This window comes from Scomber japonicus, chromosome 21, assembly GCF_027409825.1.
Source record: "Scomber japonicus isolate fScoJap1 chromosome 21, fScoJap1.pri, whole genome shotgun sequence".
Lineage (NCBI taxonomy): Eukaryota > Metazoa > Chordata > Actinopteri > Scombriformes > Scombridae > Scomber > Scomber japonicus.
The window spans coordinates 19,197,166-19,219,377 of record NC_070598.1 but is presented as its reverse complement, the minus strand read 5'-3'; the positions used below and the strand labels follow the sequence as shown (position 1 = coordinate 19,219,377).

At 41.0% G+C, this 22,212-nt stretch overlaps 1 protein-coding gene across 1 annotated transcript in view; it reads right to left on the bottom strand.

Annotated features, from left to right (window-relative positions):
• The window catches only part of ahrra (aryl-hydrocarbon receptor repressor a), a 64,304-nt gene that overhangs the window by 9,029 nt on the left and 33,063 nt on the right, over positions 1-22,212 (bottom strand). The window contains exon 3 of the mRNA XM_053342051.1: positions 4,115-4,236. Within this exon, the coding sequence (XP_053198026.1) occupies positions 4,115-4,236 (122 nt within the window). The remainder of the gene's footprint in view (positions 1-4,114; positions 4,237-22,212) is intronic.

Here is a 22,212-nt window from a genome sequence, read left to right as displayed (position 1 = left end):
TAATGACTCAGAACAACTCATGCAGCAAATATACTCAAGTGTAACACACATTATTGGCAAACAAACATTTTATCTGTGCCATCTTTGCAAAGCTAAATTTAGAAGCCATTAGTCATACATTGTATGCACCCAGCAGTGACACAGTTCAAGAGTCAAATGGTTTTATTTGCTACCTTACTGTGGCAACAGTCATTATTGTACAATTATGTTTTAAGCCAGAGACAAAAGGCAGCCAGAATTAGACTCTAGCCAGACTTTTTTATAGCAAAATGTTCAATTTATATCATTCTTTCCATAATTCTTCGAAACAGCAAATAACAGTAAAAATGGAACAAAAGATATAATAATACAAGGAATGAAAGACAGATGGTTATGGAGTTGAGCGGGCCAAATAAAACTTGCTGATTTCTAATGCAAAATATTGCTTATGAAATACTTTTTTTTTCTTAATCTGGTAGAATTCAGATCAACAGTATTTTTTAAGCAGTTAATTTGAAGATGACATACTGTACACACCCAAAGAGATGTAATGACTGAGCTATGGACTTCATAAGTCTAAAACTTTGATAGTTAAGTCTGTTTGATTGGGAACATACTTTGATTTGTGATACCAAACACATGGATTAAAAGCAGATAAACCCCAGACACAAACAGTCTCGTTCCCACTTTCCCTCTTTACACACACCCATGCACACGAGGGGAAATAATGTGTTTGGCTAACACCACTTACACAGACAGAGTGTTGATTAAAACGAAATTTTTTAAATAAATATACAGCAGTCAAATGAAGAGGAACGCACAGCTGGAGAGGGAAGCATGAGTGTGGGAGAAAAAAGCAGAGGAGGGAGAAAAAAGTACAGGAAGGATATGTTGAAGCATGTGTGTGTGTGTGTGTGTGTGTGTGTGTGTTTGCGCATTTGCACACACAGCTGTGATAGTGTGACAACTGAAAGGCGACTGGATTTGCGTGACTGCTGCTGCCAGAGTCTGTCACCTCTCCTTTACTGCGAGACTACGCAGGTCTTCCCCTGCCTGTGCATGTGTGTGTGTGTTTACGTGGTATATCTCCCCGTGGCCTCTACATTCACTCATTCACATACTCACTCTGAGTCACACTGACACAGAAAAATCTCGATGCAGAGGCAGATGTTGCTTGACAACTCTAACTGTCGCACGATCACGGCATTAAGGACACACACAGCTTTCTCTGGCAACTCAGAAGTAAATGATACGTAATACATACGGCCACTTGCTGATTCTGAACCTGACTCAGCACTTCCTGAGCGAGAATTGGACGGTGAGCCTGTCACACTGAAACTAACACAACTTCTGGACCACTCTGAAGCTTCTGTAACTGAGATAAGGTGACATGCAATCAATATAGCTTCACTGCTGATGAAAGCATGCTATTGGTCACTTGAGGCTGCAAAACATCTGGTAACAGAATAAGAGCCAAATCTAATATATTTATGAAAACAGTGGAGTTTGTCCAAAACGTCTGGTTTTTAGACCAAGAATTTAACTATCTGGGATCTGTTTGAAAGAATGTGAGGTGTTAAGGCGTTGTAGCTCGTCCAATCAAAACATCGTAGCATGTAATTCATTCATATACTGTACTAAACATTTACATCCAGTCACAGAGCATGTTTTCCCCAAGCATATTCAGCTTTTGTCCTGAATATACAGGAGTGGGATGTTGCCTATAAGGCTGTAAAAAGGCCAAAATTTACATGTTGGGTTCATTTAGGTTTATTTAGCCGGTTCACCTTCCTCTATTCCTCTTCCAAGTCATTGAAATGCCACGATAAATTTCTGCAACCCATTTTCTTCACTCATTTTTCTTCGCTTTTGACATTTTTACTCTCCTGGAACAAACAGACGTCGGACTTGTGACCTGAAAGGGCGTGTGCAGAGGAAAACAGTGTATTTTGTGGGCTTATTTCTCTACGGTAATTGGCTTTGCAAAATGGGTTGCCTGGCAAATATATTGTTTTCATTACGGGAACATGTTGGAATAAGACGTATACATTAATTCACAGAATTTTTTTCTTAAAACCTATACAACTGTAATGATATAACAGAGAGAAAGGAAAACAGAAAGAAAGAAAGAAAAAGAAAAAAGAAAGAAAGAAAGAAAGAAAAAGAACGAAAGAAAGTAAGAAAGAAAGAAAGACTGTATTGATCCTGCTGCACTTTGCTGCATGCTGTTTTTGCATGTTTTCTCCATTCACATTTCCCTCAGTTGCTCACATACTAAAGCCTTTAGGTAATGGAAACAGGCACCTGCTGCTGGCCCGCTCCGCCACATATCTGCAACTACGACGCCCCCGGCTCCCATAACCGCCCCTGGGAGAATAAAAGCTTTGACTTTAGAGGCGCTTTGCACGCAGAGCCCAAAATAAAATATATTTTCACTGGATTTAGAGGCAAAAGGGAGGGGAGAGAGGAGGTGGTGAGATGGCGGCGGTGGGGCAGCCTCTTCTCATTGTTTCGACAGGGTTTCTTTGGTTTTCCTGGTGCCTTACTGTCACAGCAGGATGAAAGCAGTGATGATGAGGTCATGACAAACACAGAGACCTTCTGCCACCAGAAACACCCACACACACACACACACACACACACACACATACTGGAATAATACGGGAATTCTGACATACTGAGAGATGTTTTGGAAAATGTTGCAGCCGCAGTGAGTTTCAACTTTCAGAGTTATTGGTTTCATTAGTCACACATAAAGAAACACACTAGATGATACACACACGCACACACACACACATACACACACACACACACACACAGAAAATTAATAATGACTCAGAGCTGTAAATGTACCTGTCAAACACACATATCATATAAGCACAAATACCATAACTCACACATACTAAGACACGCAATCCCACCAAACACACACAGAGTCGTCTCCCCTCTCTTGGGATCCCATCACCATAACAACTAATGCACAGTTTGCTGTGAGCCCCCCCCCCCCCCCTCCCCCCGGTGCAGATTGAGTCACGCAACGAGAGGCAGCACATCACTACGGTCAATCTAGCCTTTTATTTACCATCCCACTGAGACGACCTAACACTTTAACAGCAGCGTCACTGGATCGGCTAGGCTCTGTGTGTGTGTGTGTGTGTGTGTGTGTGTGTGTGCGCTCTCGCAGTTGTTGGGCTGCGATCAGTGTCATAATTTGTTGTTTGACAGATAGCCATTAGGATGTTGGGTTTGTAACAATGATCTGATGGTCTGACAATCCCCATGTAGCTTGCTGCTGTAACTGTCTGGTCTGCCTTCAAAGGAAACATTTGCCTGTTTAGGAAATCAAACGAGGTTTTATGTAAAATCTATTCAAAATATGCAAATATGTGCGTGTATGTGTTATTGGTCACTGCCAAGTACAACTAGATGCCCTGATATCATGCACTTGTTTTGAGTAGGTAAGTGATTATATGCACTTATAATTAATGTGTAGTTACAATCTGATTCATGGCCCCTCTTCGGAGGTCGGAGGTCAGCTGACAAAAAACAAATCTCGTGTTTGCTCTGATTGCTGTTGACAGTCTTGGTGTGTTCTTCTCACTCTCTTCTGCTCACTTTAACACATGACCACATGCATTCAGACAGAGATGCATTCATACACACACATACACACACACACACACACACACACACACACACACACACACACACACACACACACACACACACTTGACTGGCTGCTCAAGCCGCCAGCGTGTGTGAGTCCCCACCTCCTTCATCAGCTCTGACACTCCCATCTCACCCTTATGTCACGCAACACCACAGCTCTGCGAATGAGGTCAGGGCAAAGGGCGAAGGGCACACACACGCATATACACACAGATACAAAAAAAAGCCCGCCCCCGCCCCCCTTCTCCCAATTCACACTCACTCAGACACAAATTTAATGGCGTGTATGAACGCCTACGAGTATTCGTTAACAGTGACGCGTGGGAGGCGGGAAAGGGTACGACCTAACAGACCTCTTTACCTGATTTAATGAAGTGTAAATGCTATGTCAAATTTCAGGTTTTCAACTGATGTACACCATCATATCAACGTCTCTTTCCCTAATTAGAGAGACTCGGGTTCTTACCTCCAGGAGGAGGCCGCTTTCATTAACGGCGGTTCCCATTGGAAGGCTCTCTTTCCTGGGTTCAGGGTTAGAGGATGTGTTACTGATGATGTGCTTCCTGGAGATCTTGGTCTCTGGGTTTCCTATAAAAAAGAAGAAAAAGAAAAATATAAATGGGCTGGCACCAGAAGATGAATTAACACAATATATTCATAGCAGACAGCGGGTTTGAGGATGGAAAGAAAATGAGTAAAAGAGCTTGTTTGTGATCAGTCAGCGTGCAGGTGAAAATAAAAACATATTCAGGGTCTAGAAAATAAAATCACATCCCATCTGTTGAGTTCTTGACTTAAATATATTGTGTTGTGGCTCAGTGAGAGCCGTGTCAACACAGAGAACAAGCAAAGAATGATAACAATAATGATTATGTTTTCCAAAGTATGTTTGGCAGTTCTCCGACAACCTCTGCGTTATGGCAGCGAGAGAGCCGGACCGGCACTCCCACATGTGGCGAACACATTAACTATATCAGGAAAACAGTCTCCTTTTTGCAGTGCACTAACTGCACTAATGCCAGGTATTACCGTGCGGTGGGCCTGTCGAACAAGACAAAACAGTGGAGGATTTCACGACTTTACGGGATTCCTCTCACACGATACAGCCACATGCAATGCCAAGCTGACTGATATAGAGTGAGATAGTAGGCAGCATCTAGAACATTTAACACATCTGATTCTTAAGTGGTGTGAAGGTAAAGATATAATTCAGCCTATAAATCGAACATAATCTGCTGATGAGACTGAAAACCAGCAAGTTTAGAAAGTTAAAGTGCCATATAAGTAAAACTGTACTTTAAAAAAGGAGTAATTTAGGTATTTGCAGGAGTTTTTAATTGATTTAAACTGATTTCAGCTCCAGTGCTGCTGTTCCCTTGCTGAGCCTGACCTCTGACCTCTTCTTTCTCCTACTGATCTCAAAGTGGGGCGCTGTGAAGGATCCTTAAGGGCCTGACGCTAAATGAACACCACTTTATTTTTCTTATTTTTCAATCAGCCAGAAGTGAAAAGAAAATATCAAGATGAAAGATAGAAGAATCTCTCCTCTTTACACATAGGTTGTGCTGAAATTCACAACATCAGCCTGTCACTTCTTCACTGTCCTGCTCTTCTTTTCTATCTGATATTTATAAAGGAGAAATACCTCTCAGAGATACAAAAATATCACAAGTCACACACCATCAACCGTTGCACATATTGTCTTTCTCGTATATGGAGTAAAAGGCCAACCTACTATCATGCATGCCGGAGTGTGTGTATATGCAATTAGCCTATACAACAGTGGCGTGCAGAACTGTCACATGTGCACTGGTGACGTGTGTGTTGCGTGTTGGAGGCATGTTTGCGTGTTTCTCTTATGGGTGTGCTGTCAGGGGGCATGTGGCTCACTCCAAGAGATCAGCCCTTCGCTCCGGTACTCATTGTAGCAGGCACAGATTAGTCACGCAACACACACACACACACACATACACACACACGCGCACACACACACACACACACACAGCGGCCTCATTATGAAAAACTACCTAAGTATATGTACGTATCTTCCAAATGTTTCGTATCGACCCCACCCCCACCAAATAACCCCATTAAGGACTCCTTTCCTCCCCCTTTAACCTTCTACAATCTCCTTACCCTATCCTCCTGTTTGCCACCCCCCCCCCCTCCCCCCCATCCACCCTTCCTCTACCCTCCTCCTCCTCCAACCTCATCTCTCCACCCTTTCTTTGTTCGACTCGGCATCGCGGGCGATTGACAACCCGATTTCGTGATGCTGGAAGAGTTTCCCTTCTCTTAATTCCTATCCGAAGCACGCAAAGCTAATGCGTTTTTCTTTTCTATCCATACATTTTGTCTGGATTAATGTTTCAATCATTTACTACCCTCCCCCAAGTTGCGACAGTGGGTTTATTCACGCAACAACGAAAAAAAACACAGGCCTTGATGAGCGCCTCGGCCGTCGAAAAACAGTCTAAACGCTGATGAGTGAACTCCACGGCCGCTTCACAAACTCATAAACGCCAGTAATAATGTTAAGTATTTTGTCATCACCTCCACTAGGTGCGAACACATACAAACAAACAGACTCAGACAGGCACACACACGCACACACACACACACAAGCAAACCACGCTCTTCAATCACTGCATTATCATCCAACCAGTGGAAACCATTGCAGGGGGAAATGATTCTAATAAGCGTCTTTATTTTCCTCCTTCAACGCCTCATGTATTTTTGTTTTTTCTCTTACGGCAGCTTTTGGAGAGGATGCTGCGTCGGGAAAGACAAACACGCAGGATGATTAATTATCGGCACTGGCACTTCCTCTGCCAACAATACAGGCTTTATTCGCTGCTGCTCATGTCTTGAGGTTTGCTTTTCTTTGCCTCTATTTTCTCCTTCTCTGGTCTAAAAAGGAAAACAGAGTAGGTAATGGTGAGGCGTTTATGTGCTCCGAGTGAGGACAGGGTGTTAAGTAAAAAGTGACAAGTAGCGGGATGCTGACGGTGCCAAAGGGTGAGGCTGAAAGTGTCTAGCTCCTTCAGTCGGCCTGGTCCGTCTTTCCACTTCCACTAAGTATACAAAATATTGAGACCACCCACCGAATATTAGGCCCCATTTAAGTCACAATTGTCTCGGGAGTGGAGAGCTCATTTGATTGACTCAGAGGCGTATCTGATGTTTGATTATCCCTCTGCTGCTCAGAGAAGCCAGAGAGCCTCTTCTGTCATCAGATGAAAGTTTGATTTGTTGAAATGAAAAGATAATCTGATGGTATGAAAGGGAATGTGATGGGAGGAGATTAGGAGAAGTGTGTAAAGATCTCGAGGGATCGGTTCTAAATTGACAAGATTTCAACACATAAGAAAAGTGTGTGAATGTATGTGTTTATGTGTGTGTGTGTGTGTGTGTGGGTTATCAGGTATTATTATCTGCAGCCTCTAGGGGGTGAGATGAGTTTGGCCATGTAGCACACGGATGTGTGCAGCACAGTCTGGCTGCGTTTGTGTCTGTTTTCAACACCCCACACTCAAAAACCACTTCCTCTACACACTCCCAATAACAGCCAAAAAAAAGAAAAATATGACAAGACACTGGCCAAGAAAAAAGGAAGCAACCGTCCTTCGAGGGGGGGCGCGTGGCAGTAAAAGACGGGGGGAGAAATGTCTCTTTGGGCCCAGAGTATCACTGACATGCTGTTCTTCTGGAGATAATGGAGATGAAACACAATGAAATGTCTCACAAATGATGAAAAATGCAGTGATTAATATTTGAGTACAACCCTTTACATTAGAGGGGTTTCAATAGTGGCATGACATCACGTTGAAGAGTGCCGAAGAGTGTTGCATGACTCCAAGTTGTGGTGCTGATATTCTAGTCATGAGTGGTAGAGTAGTGAGTAGTACTATGCATTTTGAACTGAATGGTAGATGTTACTCCTGGTCCATTCTTTAGCTCATGCTCCTATCCACAGCGATGTGCAGTGAGCAGGAGAAAAGTGTTCATACATGGCTGCTCAGAGACACAACACCAGCTGCTGCACGGTTATAACCTCTGACTTTTCAGTCTGTATGCTATAGTGCCTCAAATCAAGTCAAACAGGTGGTTTTTGCTCCAATTTCTTTAGTGCGTCGAGATGTTTCATTCCTTAAAAAATCCACCATCTTAAAGTCAAAATTAAACTTTGACATAGAGACATTTGAAAATCCTCAACCTTCTCACATTGACATAAAAACCCTAACCCTAACCCCAAACAAGTGGGAGCCACACTCAAACACGTCCATGTTATTTATCTATGTTCATGCTCTCTGACACTCTGATTTCAGCAGCGTGGGTGCCACCTTTTGGCAGCTGTTCTTCAGCCGTGTGTTTGTCTTGTAAAGAAGAGCTCTGGACCTGAACATGCGAGCGCTGTGCAGAGAAGCAGTCCCTCCCCTCCCACAAGGCTTGCGTGAGTAGAGAGAACTTTGTGTGTGTGTGTACATGTGTGTGTGTTGAGGTTGGGTTGGCTTACAGCCACCTCCTTTGCCTATTCCCGCCCACTTCCCTCAGCGCTCTTCTTCTCTGTCTCTCTGTCTCTCTCTCTCTCTCTCTCTCCCTCCGCAGGCACAGGAAATCCACAGCGGAGAGAGCAACACCAACAGAGAGAGAGAGAGAGCAAGAGAGGGAGGGAGAGAAAGAGAGAAGCTGGCTGATCAAGGGCTGGTTGTCACGCGAGCGAGCCGTCTGTCAATCTCCCCCCCCTTCCTGCTGACAGGGTGCTGGCGGCCGGCCAAGGCCTTGCGTGCAAGCCGGCGAGCCACATTAGCCCATAAAGAATTTCATAATAGCAACAGCTGTTAAATATTGATGACTGCTGGCAAGCGCTCAATGGTGCTCCGCAAAAAGGTTAAGCCTGCACTGTAATGGAAGCTAATACTTCATTTTGCCACAGATCAAATGTCCGGATCTCGCCCTGTCCAAATCCAACCCTTACTATTTCAACTTTTTTTTCTTGTTTTTGCAATGTGGCTTCAAATGGAAGGATGGCAGCCAAAGAGAGAGAGAAAAAAAAGATTCACTCGAAGAAAGTTTTTGGCATCTTCATAATTTTTCTGAAGACAAACAGGAGCAAAGTTTTCCACTTCGTACTGTTCCAGTTGTTGGAACTGGTTGGATATAGGCTATATATGTATAATGAATCTTCAATCATCCTAGACACCAATATTAACACTGGATTGAGGTTCATAATCTTTTCGATATTGTTTTGGATGAGAATGTTTTGTTTTCCACCGTGACATATAAAACTGTTAGGATTAAGAGCAATTCCCTTCATCTGTTCGCAAAACAACATCCACAAAAAAGTACTTTTCTTGAAGGGCAGGGCAGGAATCGCAAATATTCATCTTTCAGACGAGATTATAATGTGAGAGAGTGATTTTGTGGGAAGCGTGCATTCGCTAGAGGAAGCCTATCACTGAAGAGAGGGAGGGTAAAAAAATTGATTCCTGAATAGAAGTTAAACAAAGGCCTTTGTTGTGCATCTAGATACCACAGTAAAGAGGAAGTTATATTATGACAAAGCAAATAAGATCACTCAAAATGGAGGTCAGGATGTAAACTCAATTGTTTCCACTTCTCTGTTTAGGTTGGCAGGCAGACTTACCAATCAACGTGTTATACAGGAGTAATAAGTCTCCACACAGGAGCCCTCGGGCAAAACAGACTTGTATGTATCTTGTATCTACTAGCGTGTATACTGCTACTGTATGTGGCTTCACTACACATAAAAACTGGCGCCATGTGCTCTCCATGTACACACACACACACACACACTGTAGGACTATTATAGCAATCATAACGTGAAAGTCATTTAATTGCTTCTATAAATAGACAGCATGACTTATTGTGGTGCACATGTTTTATGTGAGGATGATGTTTGTCTGCTGGAAAGACTGCTTGTCTGATGAACACATTGAAAAAGTAACACACATGCTGAGGGGCTGTCTAAACACTCCTAAATTTGGCCTGTCAAGCCTTGGGAAAATTAACCACAACATAAGGCCAACGTGGTGCAATATTTATACAGACAATTAGAAAAACTAACAGAATGCAAATGGATGGAGGCCCAAGGACAATGTGCCTCAGCGAGGAATGATGATTCGCTCCCTGCTTGCTCCACACTGACTACATTTAAGGCATGTGTTGCGTGAGATGAGCCTGTTATGCAGGAAAAGCTTTTTTTTTATTTGACTGTACCCAAATGAATGCAACAGTGTGTTTTCTAATTGAAGACAACAAGACACTCTAGTTTTCCTGCCATTGCAGGGGACCTGACATGTTCCACCGGCCAAACGTCGACCCCGGCCCCCTCAGTCTGCTCAGCGGGGGTGAACTCAGTCCCTCATGAGTCACACATAACCCAGCGATATATCCCGCCCGGAGGCTAAATGACAACACGCATGTACACACTTTGAAGCATAAGTATACGGAGTTGCAGCAACAAACACGCACACAGTGGAAATGCTTTTTGAAGGAGTCAAGGGGAAACTCTATTGTTCGGCAAAGGTCTATTCTCCACTCTCTTCAACTTGTCTCCTTTGCTTCTATGTTTATCTCAGACTTCCTCTGATAGGGTATTTCAAATAGTGACATAATTCTTTCCCCTGTGGGGCACCTCAGTGTCCTGATACATAAACAAAACTAACCCTTCAGCAGAGAGTCCACTTCCTACCCCACTCAAATACATTTCTGCTTTAATTATTAGCAAAAACTCACATTTATGATGCTAGAAATGTATAAACACTTAAAAAAGGAGGGAATTTTATATAGTAAAAAAAAGCCAACTAGTTGTTTTTACCATTCCCATCTGAGATACACTGCATTACTAAGAGACATCAGCTCCTGCATGCTTGTGTGTGTTTGCGTGGTCGCTCTATAAATAGCTTCTCCTTGGATTCTTGTTTTGATGAGGATGGTTGTGGTTTGTTTCTCTCTCAAGGAGTCAGTGGTTAATACAAGTTGCATTCAGGAACTCCACCTGGCCACAATAAAGCACAGGCCTTCTATTTCTGTACTAGCACAATCTCCATTTTCACGAGCAGTCTAAGACTCGAGAGCTGTTTGTTGCGGCGGGCCTCGAACTAAACGCGCAGTGCTTCCCCCTTAAACTGTAAAGTGCACATTTGCTAGATGCTGTAAAGTCACTGATTTTGAGTTTAACAGGAGATCATGTTAAATTGAAAATGTCTCATGCTTTATAAACAAACACAAAGCTTGGAAACAGATGTGACATGTGAGATGGATTTATGTTTTACATGAGGATGGTCTTGTATATAGTGAGTTATTAGCAAAGTACAGTCAATTCACTTAAACTAAATCTAGACTTGAACAGAGCACAGGAACATCAGCTCAAAATGTATAGAATAAACAATCATAAAGTGTTGTGTAAATGTAGCTCGCTCATGTTTCTCTGTAATCCTGCACTATTTACCACTGGGTCAGAGTTGTTCATTAGAAAAGGCAACAGCACTTCTGGCTCTCCTGCTTATTCATACTGAAAAAGGAAATACTTGAGACAAGTCAAACAACTCAGAGAATAATTATTAGTTTTCTACCCCTGTGTTTCAGTCTCGCTGCATTCCTGCTCGAGATGGGAGGAGGGCAAAAGAAAGACGGAGAGGAAAGCAGAGGTTACAGCACCTCATCTACCTCCACTTCAGCAAAATGCTACTTCCTTGTGTTGCGTGCCAGCTGGTGTCACTCACATTGTTCCAAATAACAGGGGGAGAGAGAGACACACACAGCAAGCCTTGGATTATCCTTCTCATACAGTATTCTCCTCCCTGTTGGCCACTCAAAAGCAACCGTTGGCTGTTTTGTGGTCGCTGTAAACAGAACACTCAACAGGTTTTCTGGAAAGGAACCACACCTTTCATGAAAAGCTGATTTCACCAGTGATCCCGTTAGCATTTTTTCCCCCTTATCCATACAGCCTCTCCATAACGAGAAGGTAATCTGTTAAAAAGATTATGGTGCCGTTTCGGCCCATTGAGGCAAATAATAATGGGCAGATGGTCCCTCGGGCTGAATCCATATGGGAGGGAAACTACACTAATGCGGCCGTAGCACGCAATGCTAATCAAATGCTAACCACTGCTTTACAACTTCTACAAGTCGTGTTGATTTGCTGCACTTTCAGGCATCTTTTTTTGGTGGTGGTGCTGGGGGAGGGGGATGAGTTAAGAATACGTACAAAGTGGCTCATTAAATGTACTAATGAGTAAAGTTGTACTGAGTTAAATGAAGCCTGAGCATGCAATGCTATGGTTGGACAAAGTATAGTATAGAAGTATTTTGACCTTGCTGAAACTCTAACGGAGCACAGGTAAAAAGTTTATACAGTATGTCTCTTGCAGAATCCACACCAACACACTACACACACACACACACACACACATAGAGGAGGCCAACAAATGTGTAATTAAATGGGTGTGAGGTGGTTAATGTGTCCAGGGTTGAGGAGGATCAAGTGATAGCCATGATGCTTTATGCATGAAAGCCATTAACTTGTCAGTCAGTACACACTATCAGAGGTGTTGTGTATCCAAGACCAATCTGTGAGGCAGGTAATGAAGAGCGATAGCATGATGCAGTATGTAAGATCTCTCTCTCCACATACAGCATTAAAAGCATTGTTTTTGTCAGGAAAAAGTCATCTGTTTGATCTCATATTTCAAAATTCTAGTGGACAAGCAACTGCATCACTGGATAGAGTTATTTCTGTCATGTTTTCTTTTATAGTTTCAAGGAAAACACTGAGACGGACTGACTTTTAAAAAAAGACAGACCCTGTTTGTACATCAAAGCCTAACAGCTTCGTCTGATGTGATTTTACTTAGCATCACCTGTCAGCTTCACTTTAGCACAAGTGACTCATCTCCTGCAGTTCTCACCAGCAATATCACACAACAATTTGGCCTCTGACAGAGCTAATTCATTAGGCGACACGCTAACCCAACAGTAATCTGATTATCTATCTCCTAACACCTCGTCCCTGTGTTGCAGGGTATTAGGCCGGGTCGGCAGGAAAACACTGGATGCTGGCTGGAACATCCCAGAGGCATCTCAGCTGCTTTTACATCCAAACCTCAAATATGACGTTGCCTGCAAAGTGTCCATGTTAGTGAAAAAAACAACATGAGAGTTTAGACACTGGCCAGATTGTTGCGAAAGTGAGGACAGATTTACAACCGTGCACAGCAAAATAAATTCATATTTTATGTATTTCTAAAATAACAGAAAAATGTGTCTTAAAATGAAGCGGATTACTTCAAAGAGTTTAGGAGGGTAGCACTATGTTGTAAGATTCAAGATGTTTTTACATGGACGTGTTTTCATATGTATTCATCTGTTTCATGACAGATTGTCTTAAAAATCTTATATCAGCTTTTAATATCATCCGACTATAATATTTTGAATGGATTCAGCAGCTTTAGTATTGGAAACTGTTAAAACCTTCAATAAAATCCATCATACTACATCATAATCTAGTTTTCAGAGGAGAGTTTGAGTGTCACATGAGGGTCTAATTTAGCTTTTCCAACCTTATGAGAACAAAACTCTGAATAAGACATAGCTTGGATTTCTGTGACACAGTGGTTAAATGTTGTAGTATTGAACACTGACACAAAACAACCGGAAGCCTTGGCTTAGTCCAACATTGATAACAGCTCTCCAAAATCCATAATAGCCGGATGTGAACTGTGAGAGAACAGGTGAAAATAAATGGAGGTGATAAGAGGTGTAGATAGACATCCTTTGTCAGGTCTGGACATATCGTGACTGTCCACTTCACATTCTCCCATCTGTAGCCATTGCATGTCATCACAACACTTTAATCCAAGCCTGTTTATACTAACAGTGTTTGCTCCGATCACTTCATTTGGCACAGGGAGGGAGGACATATACCCCCTGTCATATTGCCCAGCAGGCGATATGTGTGTTTGTGTGTTTGTGTGCATGTGTATTTGTGTGTTTGTGTGTGTGTGTGTGTGCGTGGTGTGTGTGAAGGAAGGATATAGGGAGGTGAAGGGCTTCATGGGGAGTGATTGTGGGATCACGCAAGCTTGCTAAAACAGGCAAAGTCAGGGGAGAGTCACGCATGGTAAGGCTTTGCAGTAGATGCCACTCAGTCACAACTCCACTTCCTGGCATCTGGTGTTAGCGTGATGCTACGAGCTTCTATATATGTATGTGTGTGTGTTATGCTTAATTCCCAACCAACTGAGGAGATTTCCAGAGTGTACACAAACACTGACTTGTCTGCCCTTTCCAAACACGCTGTGGCTCGGAATAGGAAGAACTATTTTTCTGAATTTATGTACATGCAAAGCTGCCAAATGTGGCTCAATCGAATATTAAAAACACGACATGGAAGGAAGCTTGAGGAATGTTAAGCAGGATGTGAGCCATTCAAGGAAAATGAAAGAAAACATGAAATACCTTTAGAGTGAGCCCATTCTGAGTTCAGCTATTCTGGTTCAGATAGTAACTTTTGAGCATATGTAATCCTAGACCCCTTAGTAAAGTTAAGTTTTACATTAAAGGGGCATTCCACCTGTTTTACACTTTGAAGGTTTGACGTTGTAGTGAGCACAGTTGTATTATGTCTACTGCTCTGGAGGAGCTTTATCAAATAACCCTAATGATGTCACAGCGATGTCATCAGGGTCTCAGTTTAAGTTTGGAGACTACATATTTAGCTTGAGTCACAACCTGAAGGTGTGGATTTGGAAAGAAGTGGGCATTTACTAAACGAGGAGGATCTAATAAAGAGGTGCATTTTGGGAAATGTAGGATTCAGTGTCTAACTGTCTAATAATGTCTTAAAAAGAGCATAACTTGGCCTTTGGTGTACCGATTTTGACCATTTCACTTTAAATTGATCTCTTATGAGTTTACTGTCATTGTAGACCATCCAATCCATCCATCCTTGACTTTAGCTTTCTGGATAGTTTTATGCAATTCCTGTGTATACAAAACAAGGCGTAGTACAAACACCTTCTGTCATCACATAACTATGAGTTACTGTCGCCATGCCCTAAACAAGCTACTTCTCTTGTCATTGAGCTGCTAATTCTGTAGATTGTAATTTTCTTACAAGATTACTTAACACAGTGTACTGTATGCAGAAGTGTCACTGTTTTGTGAAAACTGGGGTATGGTCACTCGTGATGAGAAGGGTATGGCTAAGATTAGAGGCTAGGGAAGTATTTTAGGCAATGGAAGTTTTCACGAAACTACAGCAAAAAAAAACAGTTTCTTTGCGTGTGTCTATATTTATACAGAGTATTTGTGTTAATGGATAAGTCAGCCTTCATTTTTGCTCTTTATGTGTCAGTGTGCGAACAACACAGTAAATTGTTAGTGTGCATTGCTGTGTTTTAACATAAAGATGATCTCATCACCATGTGCTTAAATCTCCTTGTGTCCTAAAATGAGACTCCGCTTCTCATGGAAGTGAAGTTGGGCACAGTGGTGCATGTGTGTGTATTTGGACCAGAAAAAAGAGGGATTGTTTTGGACAACTAGGCAGAGTACAGTAGGGCACAGCAGGGTCAGCAGACTGGGTCGAGTCTCTCCATTCACTGACCCAAAAGCTTCTGTGTCCCTGAATCACATAAACAGACACAATCCCTGAACTCTTTGTTTCGCTGCTTTCAACTTAACATAAGGCTTCCAGTCTAAAATGCATTTCAACCAGTTGGATTTGGAGATGATTGCCAACATTTTGAGCAAATATATACATTATATTTGCAAAATAACATTTTTTTTGTCATGGTGGCTAAGCCTCTGAAACCGCGTTTAAGACCACTGTAGGAAAACAAAACTCTGCTTATATTAATGTTGGTTGATTGCTGGAGGATGATGGCATGAGACTTTGTAGAAATCTGCAGATGGTGAAGAATAACAACACAATGCTAAGACAGGGCATAAATGTGGAAAGCATTTCAGGGGAAATATTGCAGGCTAATTCAATTCATGTAAATAGTAGGTAACAGTCATTATATAATTTGATTTGTTGGGATTTATGTTACTTAAAAAGACATCTAAACCCTGGCTGAAATACAAGATGAGATCATGTGCATCTGATATTTGTTTTTATGCTGGAGATAGAACTGTAATCAAACAGTGATGCATGCATATATCTGTCAAAGTCTTCAAAACCAGAGTGCAGAGTCCTGACATGACTCCTGGAAGTTTTGTATTTCAATGGTATTCGGTTGAACTACCTAGAGGATACACAAGAAAGTCTTTCAAAGGGAAAGAATAAGCACTAAACACGAGGGCCTTATGTACGGCACGCTTCGCAAGCAAACCTTACAATTATCGCCTCCATACTAATGAACCTCACATAACACCCTGTGTCAGTAAACCACCATTTGGGCTCAGCAGCATATAAACTTGCACTTCGGCTCTTTGGTGGAGCCCTACAGCTGAGTCCTGTGGGCAACACCGCTGGACCAGGGCCCACATCTGCCTATCTGTAACTCACTCCATTTAAAGGATTACTCTCCGCACGCTCCTGGCTGTAAGGTCAAAGGAATTCTCTTCAAACTCTTGAAAACCCATTTTTTAGTCAAGTGACAAGAAAATATAATCATGGCTGTTTATCTTTGCTCCACATAAGGTACAACTTTGGAAATATAATAAATTTATGTCAATGCTTCTGTACCTACGTCATCTATAAACATAATAAATTCCTCCTTAAGTTGCAGAGAAGTAGCTCTATATCTTGCGCACGAATTGTGGTGTCTACATCAATCTTCTACCTCTCTATTTGTCTTACTTTTATCTACAATATCTGTTCTCTGATGACGCAATGGGCCGATTTCCCCACCAATATCATCAAAATGTCATCAACTCAAATCTAACTGTGGTGCTGAGTAAGAGGTGAATTGGAAGCATTTATAAGACAAAATGCTCTTAAAATAGGCTGAAGTCTTGTGGTTTGAAACCTAAACTCAGAAACTAAAGTAGCTACTTTGTCTAATGAAAGCTCCAAAGTCAATACTTCAGTATAACAGCTTGGTTTAACCATGAATATTTAGCTTAGCTTGAATCTTCACGAATCATATATTATAGCTACCCTTCCTGAGGAAAATCTTTAAATAAAAAAAGATTTCATTAAACATAATTGAGGATCAATATTTTTTTATGTGATTTCAGGCTGGGAAAACCGCAACTGAGACACCTCAAACCAAATATGTCTGAGGTACAACTGAAGAACATGTGTTTCCAAAGCAGTTTATCTGGAGCTGCATTGTGCTGTGTTGTACTACGCGTCCTGCAGTATTTTCTGCTTGCAGCTGATATGAATATGAGAGGAACCACAGGAATTCCTAAGCAATAGTTTCAGGATGTCTCCAGGGTAAGAGCAATATCTCTTATTTTGGAAAGTATTAGCGGCCTAAAACACAGTGGTGTCACTGTGATCAACTCACGCGAGGCCATGTATGTCTCCCTCTTACTCTAGGACAGTGTAAATAGTGGCTTGTTTTCTGTTCCACTCATCAGCTCTGTAATAAAGTCTAGTAGAAAGACTTTCCACAATTGTCAGGTGAATACACTGGACAATAACAAGGATTGGGTTGATATACTGATGGTTTTTTGGTTTTCTTTCTGACCTGTGATCTAAATGTTTATGCTTTTTTACCCTGACAAAACAAAAATAGTTTAACATTCTGGTGCTTAAACTAACAGCCTCTGTCTTTTGTCACGCATCACTTTGCTGTTTATTCATTTAGTCCTGTGATTCCCACCCAAGGGGAACCTTTACTGTATGTACCTGTGGAAAGATCATAGAGTGGCTGAACTAATTTGACAAAATAGAAATTGTTATCATTTTAATATTGAATTTTTTTTTTAGTAAAAGTAATGTTTACATGATTTAAATTGCCTAAAAGTCATGGATAAGTAAGTAGGTACACATGGCTAAATGGTTCAAACACATATCTAAAGAGTAATGGTAAAATTGTGTTGTAGTTGATAAATATTTAAAGTAGCTAAAAGGGATGGATACATGGCTAAAAGACAGCTAAATGCTAAAATTATTATCTGAAAGTAATGGATAATCAGTTACCTAAAAGTAATTAGTTAAAATGTTGAAAAATAATAGCTAGTTAAAATAGTTAGCAAAAAGTAATGGCTAGTTAAAATAGATAGCTAAAAGTAATGGCTAGTTAAAATAGTTAGCAAAAAGTAATGGCCAGTTAAAATAGATAGCTAAAAGTAATGGCTAGTTAAAATAGTTAGCAAAAAGTAATGGCCAGTTAAAATAGATAGCTAAAAGTAATGGCTAGTTAAAATAGTTAGCAAAAAGTAATGGCCAGTTAAAATAGATAGCTAAAAGTAATGGCTAACTCCTTAACATAGTAAAAAGTAATGGTTAAATACTTAAAGTAATAAGAGAAAAGTTAAAATAATTAGCCAAAAGTAACGGTTAAAGGAGTAAGCTAAAAGTAACGTTTAGTTAAAATAGTGAATGAAATGTAATGGTTAGTAAATAGAATGGCTTAATGTTTTTTAAAAAAGTAATGACTAGTTGTAATAATTAGCTAAAAATAGTTAAAATAGTTAGCTTAAAACAATGGCACATGGTTAAACCTGCAATGTGGGACTTTTGTCTCCCCCTAGTCAAAATACAGAGATTTACCTGGCAGTGAAAGGTTTAATCAGCACTGTGTGAAGGGAATGGATACATTTATATGTAAATGTTCTGCACTGCAGCTTTGAAATAGCTGAAAGAAATGGTTAAATGGTTGAAATATGCAAATAAAAGTAATGAAAACATGGTGAAAAGTAGTAAATATATAGATAATAGTATGAATGCAAACTTGAACAAACATTGGCAGTTCAGTTGTATCAAATATCCACTTTAAAATAAGTGATAGGGTTAAAATCTGTTCAAATGTTGCAGGTGAAGGGGTTCATCTAACAGGACTGTGTGAGTACATCAGACAAAACTAATTTAAGTTGGAACAACGCTTCTGGAAAAATGGGATTTGTGTTTTAAACTCTTTCTGGAGAAACAAGACTGAACACAGAAAAGAGGGAGAGAAAGAGGGTTTCACAGTTTGTAGAAATTGTCACACATCATTTCAGATCCCGATCCTCTTACAGTTAAGAATGCACGCTCACACACCCAAACTCATACATCAACACAAAGTAAGCATGGGTGCATTTTACATTTCAGCCATTAAGACACAGACAGATATGTGGTGTCTTACTCTTAAGGATACTTCAACAGGAGACACGGCTGCTGCTGGGTTTGAAATGTCCATTTGGGGGCCGGTCTCCAGCTATACACACTCTTTGCACACACACACACACACACACACACACACACACACACACACACACACACACACACACACACACACACACACAAAATAAACACACCGAATACCCACATCCTCCTCACCCAACAACAGTACTGCAACTGTTTCTCATGTGACAGAGGGGGGGTGAGCTGTTCAGCTGAGGGAGTGGCGGGGAATAGCGTGCGAAGACCTAATGCAATGTTTCAACCCCAGATGGGTCACATCAGTAGCCCGCAATCAACAAATTTGGTCCTGCCAAGTTTACACGCTTTACATGTCAAAAGGGACGGCACAAGGAAAAGAGAGAAACCTGTTCCTTCTTTTTTTCCCCCCCTCCTTATCGCCTGCCACAGCTTATAATTATTAATTACTGTGACTGTTTTTTCCATTGTACTAGAAAGGAGAGAAAAAGAGAGAAGTACAGAGAAGAAGAGCGAAGAGAAGAGGAGCGAAGAGAAGAGAAGAGAAGAGAAGAGAAGAGAAGAGAAGAGAAGAGAAGAGAAGAGAAGAGAAGAGAAGAGAAGGGAAGAGAAGAGTGATTCATGGTACAGCCAATTTGTCATTCTTTCATCTGTTGTTAGGTGCTTCCTGAGAAACATCCTCTTGCACATGGGAAATGGAATTATACAGAATGCCACCAACAGAAACTCAAACGTCATCATCAGAGAAAAATGCAGTTTTGTAAAAACACCACAGTTATGAAGACTTTGCATGAAAGGCAAAGACATTTGTCTTGTCTTAATAAAGAGAACATTAAAGATGAATACATAACATAAAAACTCTTAACAAACAATAATCTTGTGCAATACTCTTGACCGCTGCTTCTATTTATTCTTTTATTTATTCCATTTAATTTCATGTCATCTCTTTTATCTGCGTGTGTGTCTTGTTTTTATCTGGTTGTCATGTTTTTACTGTCTTTAAAGCACAAATGGAGTGGCGCCTGTAATCTCATTATATATTAAATATAATGACAATAAAGCTTTCTATTTCTATTACTATTACAACACGACACAACAGAGGACTGTTTCCTGACATAAGGATATTTCATGAAAAATTAGTCGGAATAGGTTAAGGGCAGTAGACACTAAGAGTCACGGGACACCTCCACGCCACCCCCCCACCCCCCAAATCCACATTGTAGTCTTGTAGGAAATACTCAGCAGAAGCTCTGCGGTCAGCCGATCCATTTCCTCACTGACACCAGTGATTATTGCCAGCGCCCAAAGCCATTTATGCCTGGCAAAACACCTTTGTATCTGTCCTGAGTGGTTCAGATGAGCCAAGAGGACACCTGGTGTGCAACTTTAGACTGAGTGCTTCCTAATGTGCTCACAGTGGGGATGTTTAAATAAAGCTGATGATATCACTGCCTCTGGAGAAATGAAGCTCAAGATAACGAAAGCTTCACTGAGCTACGCAAACATGATGCATCCTGCTCCGAATTATCGGTGACAAATCACACACATGCATGCCCGCATTGGCACAAACAAATAACTAGACATACATCGGGAATCTCACACATGCACACACACAGAGAACTCCATCATTTTCTTCCCATAACAGTGTGTGGTCTTGTCATTCAGGCTTTGTTTCCACTGTGGCCTCTCATCTTTAAATAGCCAGCTATAATCTGTCCATTCAAGCACAGACACATCGAGTTTCAGCCCAAATTTTATAGAGCACTGTGCAGTTTAAAATCCACCTTTCGGAGCAGGATGGAAGATCTGAGCCCAGATCTGCTTTCAGGGTTGTGGACATGACGATGGAGGTTTATCATGAGTGGAAAATGAGAGCTTTTTATGTGCATCACTGGTGCTAACATCACTTTTTCCCCACTGTAAAAAAGTCATTAATATCTTGTCTTGTGCTGAAGCTCATTTAAACGGCATACTGTTCCTTTAAAACACAATCTACTGAATCACAAAATAATAATAACAGGATGATAGAGGGAAGCAGAACAAAATGCTTTTAATCAGTATTACTTTCGGGTAATGATTTGAGAAACTGTTTGGGTGTGGGCTAATAATCAGCATGGACTTGTTTATGGAAGCACACTTGAATTTGAATTTAAGCGTGGCTCAGTATGGTCTTCCAATTCAAGCATCAATTCCCATGCCACTAACCAAAACTCCAAGAAAGAAAAAAAAGGTTTGGAGGAAAAATAAAAGAATGGAAATCCTTTTGAAAGAATTAAAAAAAAGAAAGGCGGACAGAGAGGAAAAGATAAAGAGAAGCCAGGGAGAGAACTGTCATAAAATGAACAGAGAATTCAAAGTCTTTTCCCCCCACCGGACAATAAAACATGAAAAAGTATGTGTTAGAAGGAAAGGAGAAATCCTCCATGGCTCCAATGTACTGTGAAGGAGAGTCAGAGAGAGCTCCAGATGTGTCTCAAACATGCTTCAAATTTCATTGTGATACTTAGAGGGTCTTAGTGAAGCAGACCCGGGATTGTATTAAACCCAATCCAGTCTGGCCCATGTTCACACAGAACCATATGTGTAACACATGAGCGATAGATAGCAACAGTTTTAACCTTAATTATCAAATTATCCTCTTCAAAGACAATATTACACCTGCCTCCCAAGCTAATGTAGTATTGATACAAAACCATATTGCTGTCTATAGACTTAAAAGTATTTATTTACTTTTGAGGTACCTGTGTTTTTGAGGGAAAAGCCACTCCAGCAGATGCAGAGGATATTGTAACACCTCCCTCATTTCAACACTTCCTCCGATGTGAAAGTCAGCGCCTGACATCACCTCTGCTTTCCTGTCTCTCTTCTCTTCCCCTCACTCGACGGTCACAGCTTCTCCCTGTCTAAACATTTAGTCTCATTTTACCACAATGAAGAAATCCTCCTCTGATCCGCAGTGGTGAATCACTGTGGCAGGAAAGACGTTTGTGAAAGCAGAGTAGGAAATGTTAAGTGTTTTTTCCGTGAATACTGAATTAGAAATGCTGATTTTCACATTTTAATCGCATATTGTGGTGAGTTCTGGTGAAGGTATACCCCCCACAAAGACATAAACTGCATTATAATATATAAAACATCTGACTAATATATAAAATATCTGACTACCACCACCTCTTAAGTCTCTGATATAAGTTTTTATGTAATTCCTGACAAGCAATGTGCATTATAGTACAATTCCAGACATGAGCAACCAATAACAACTTGCCCATTATCATATT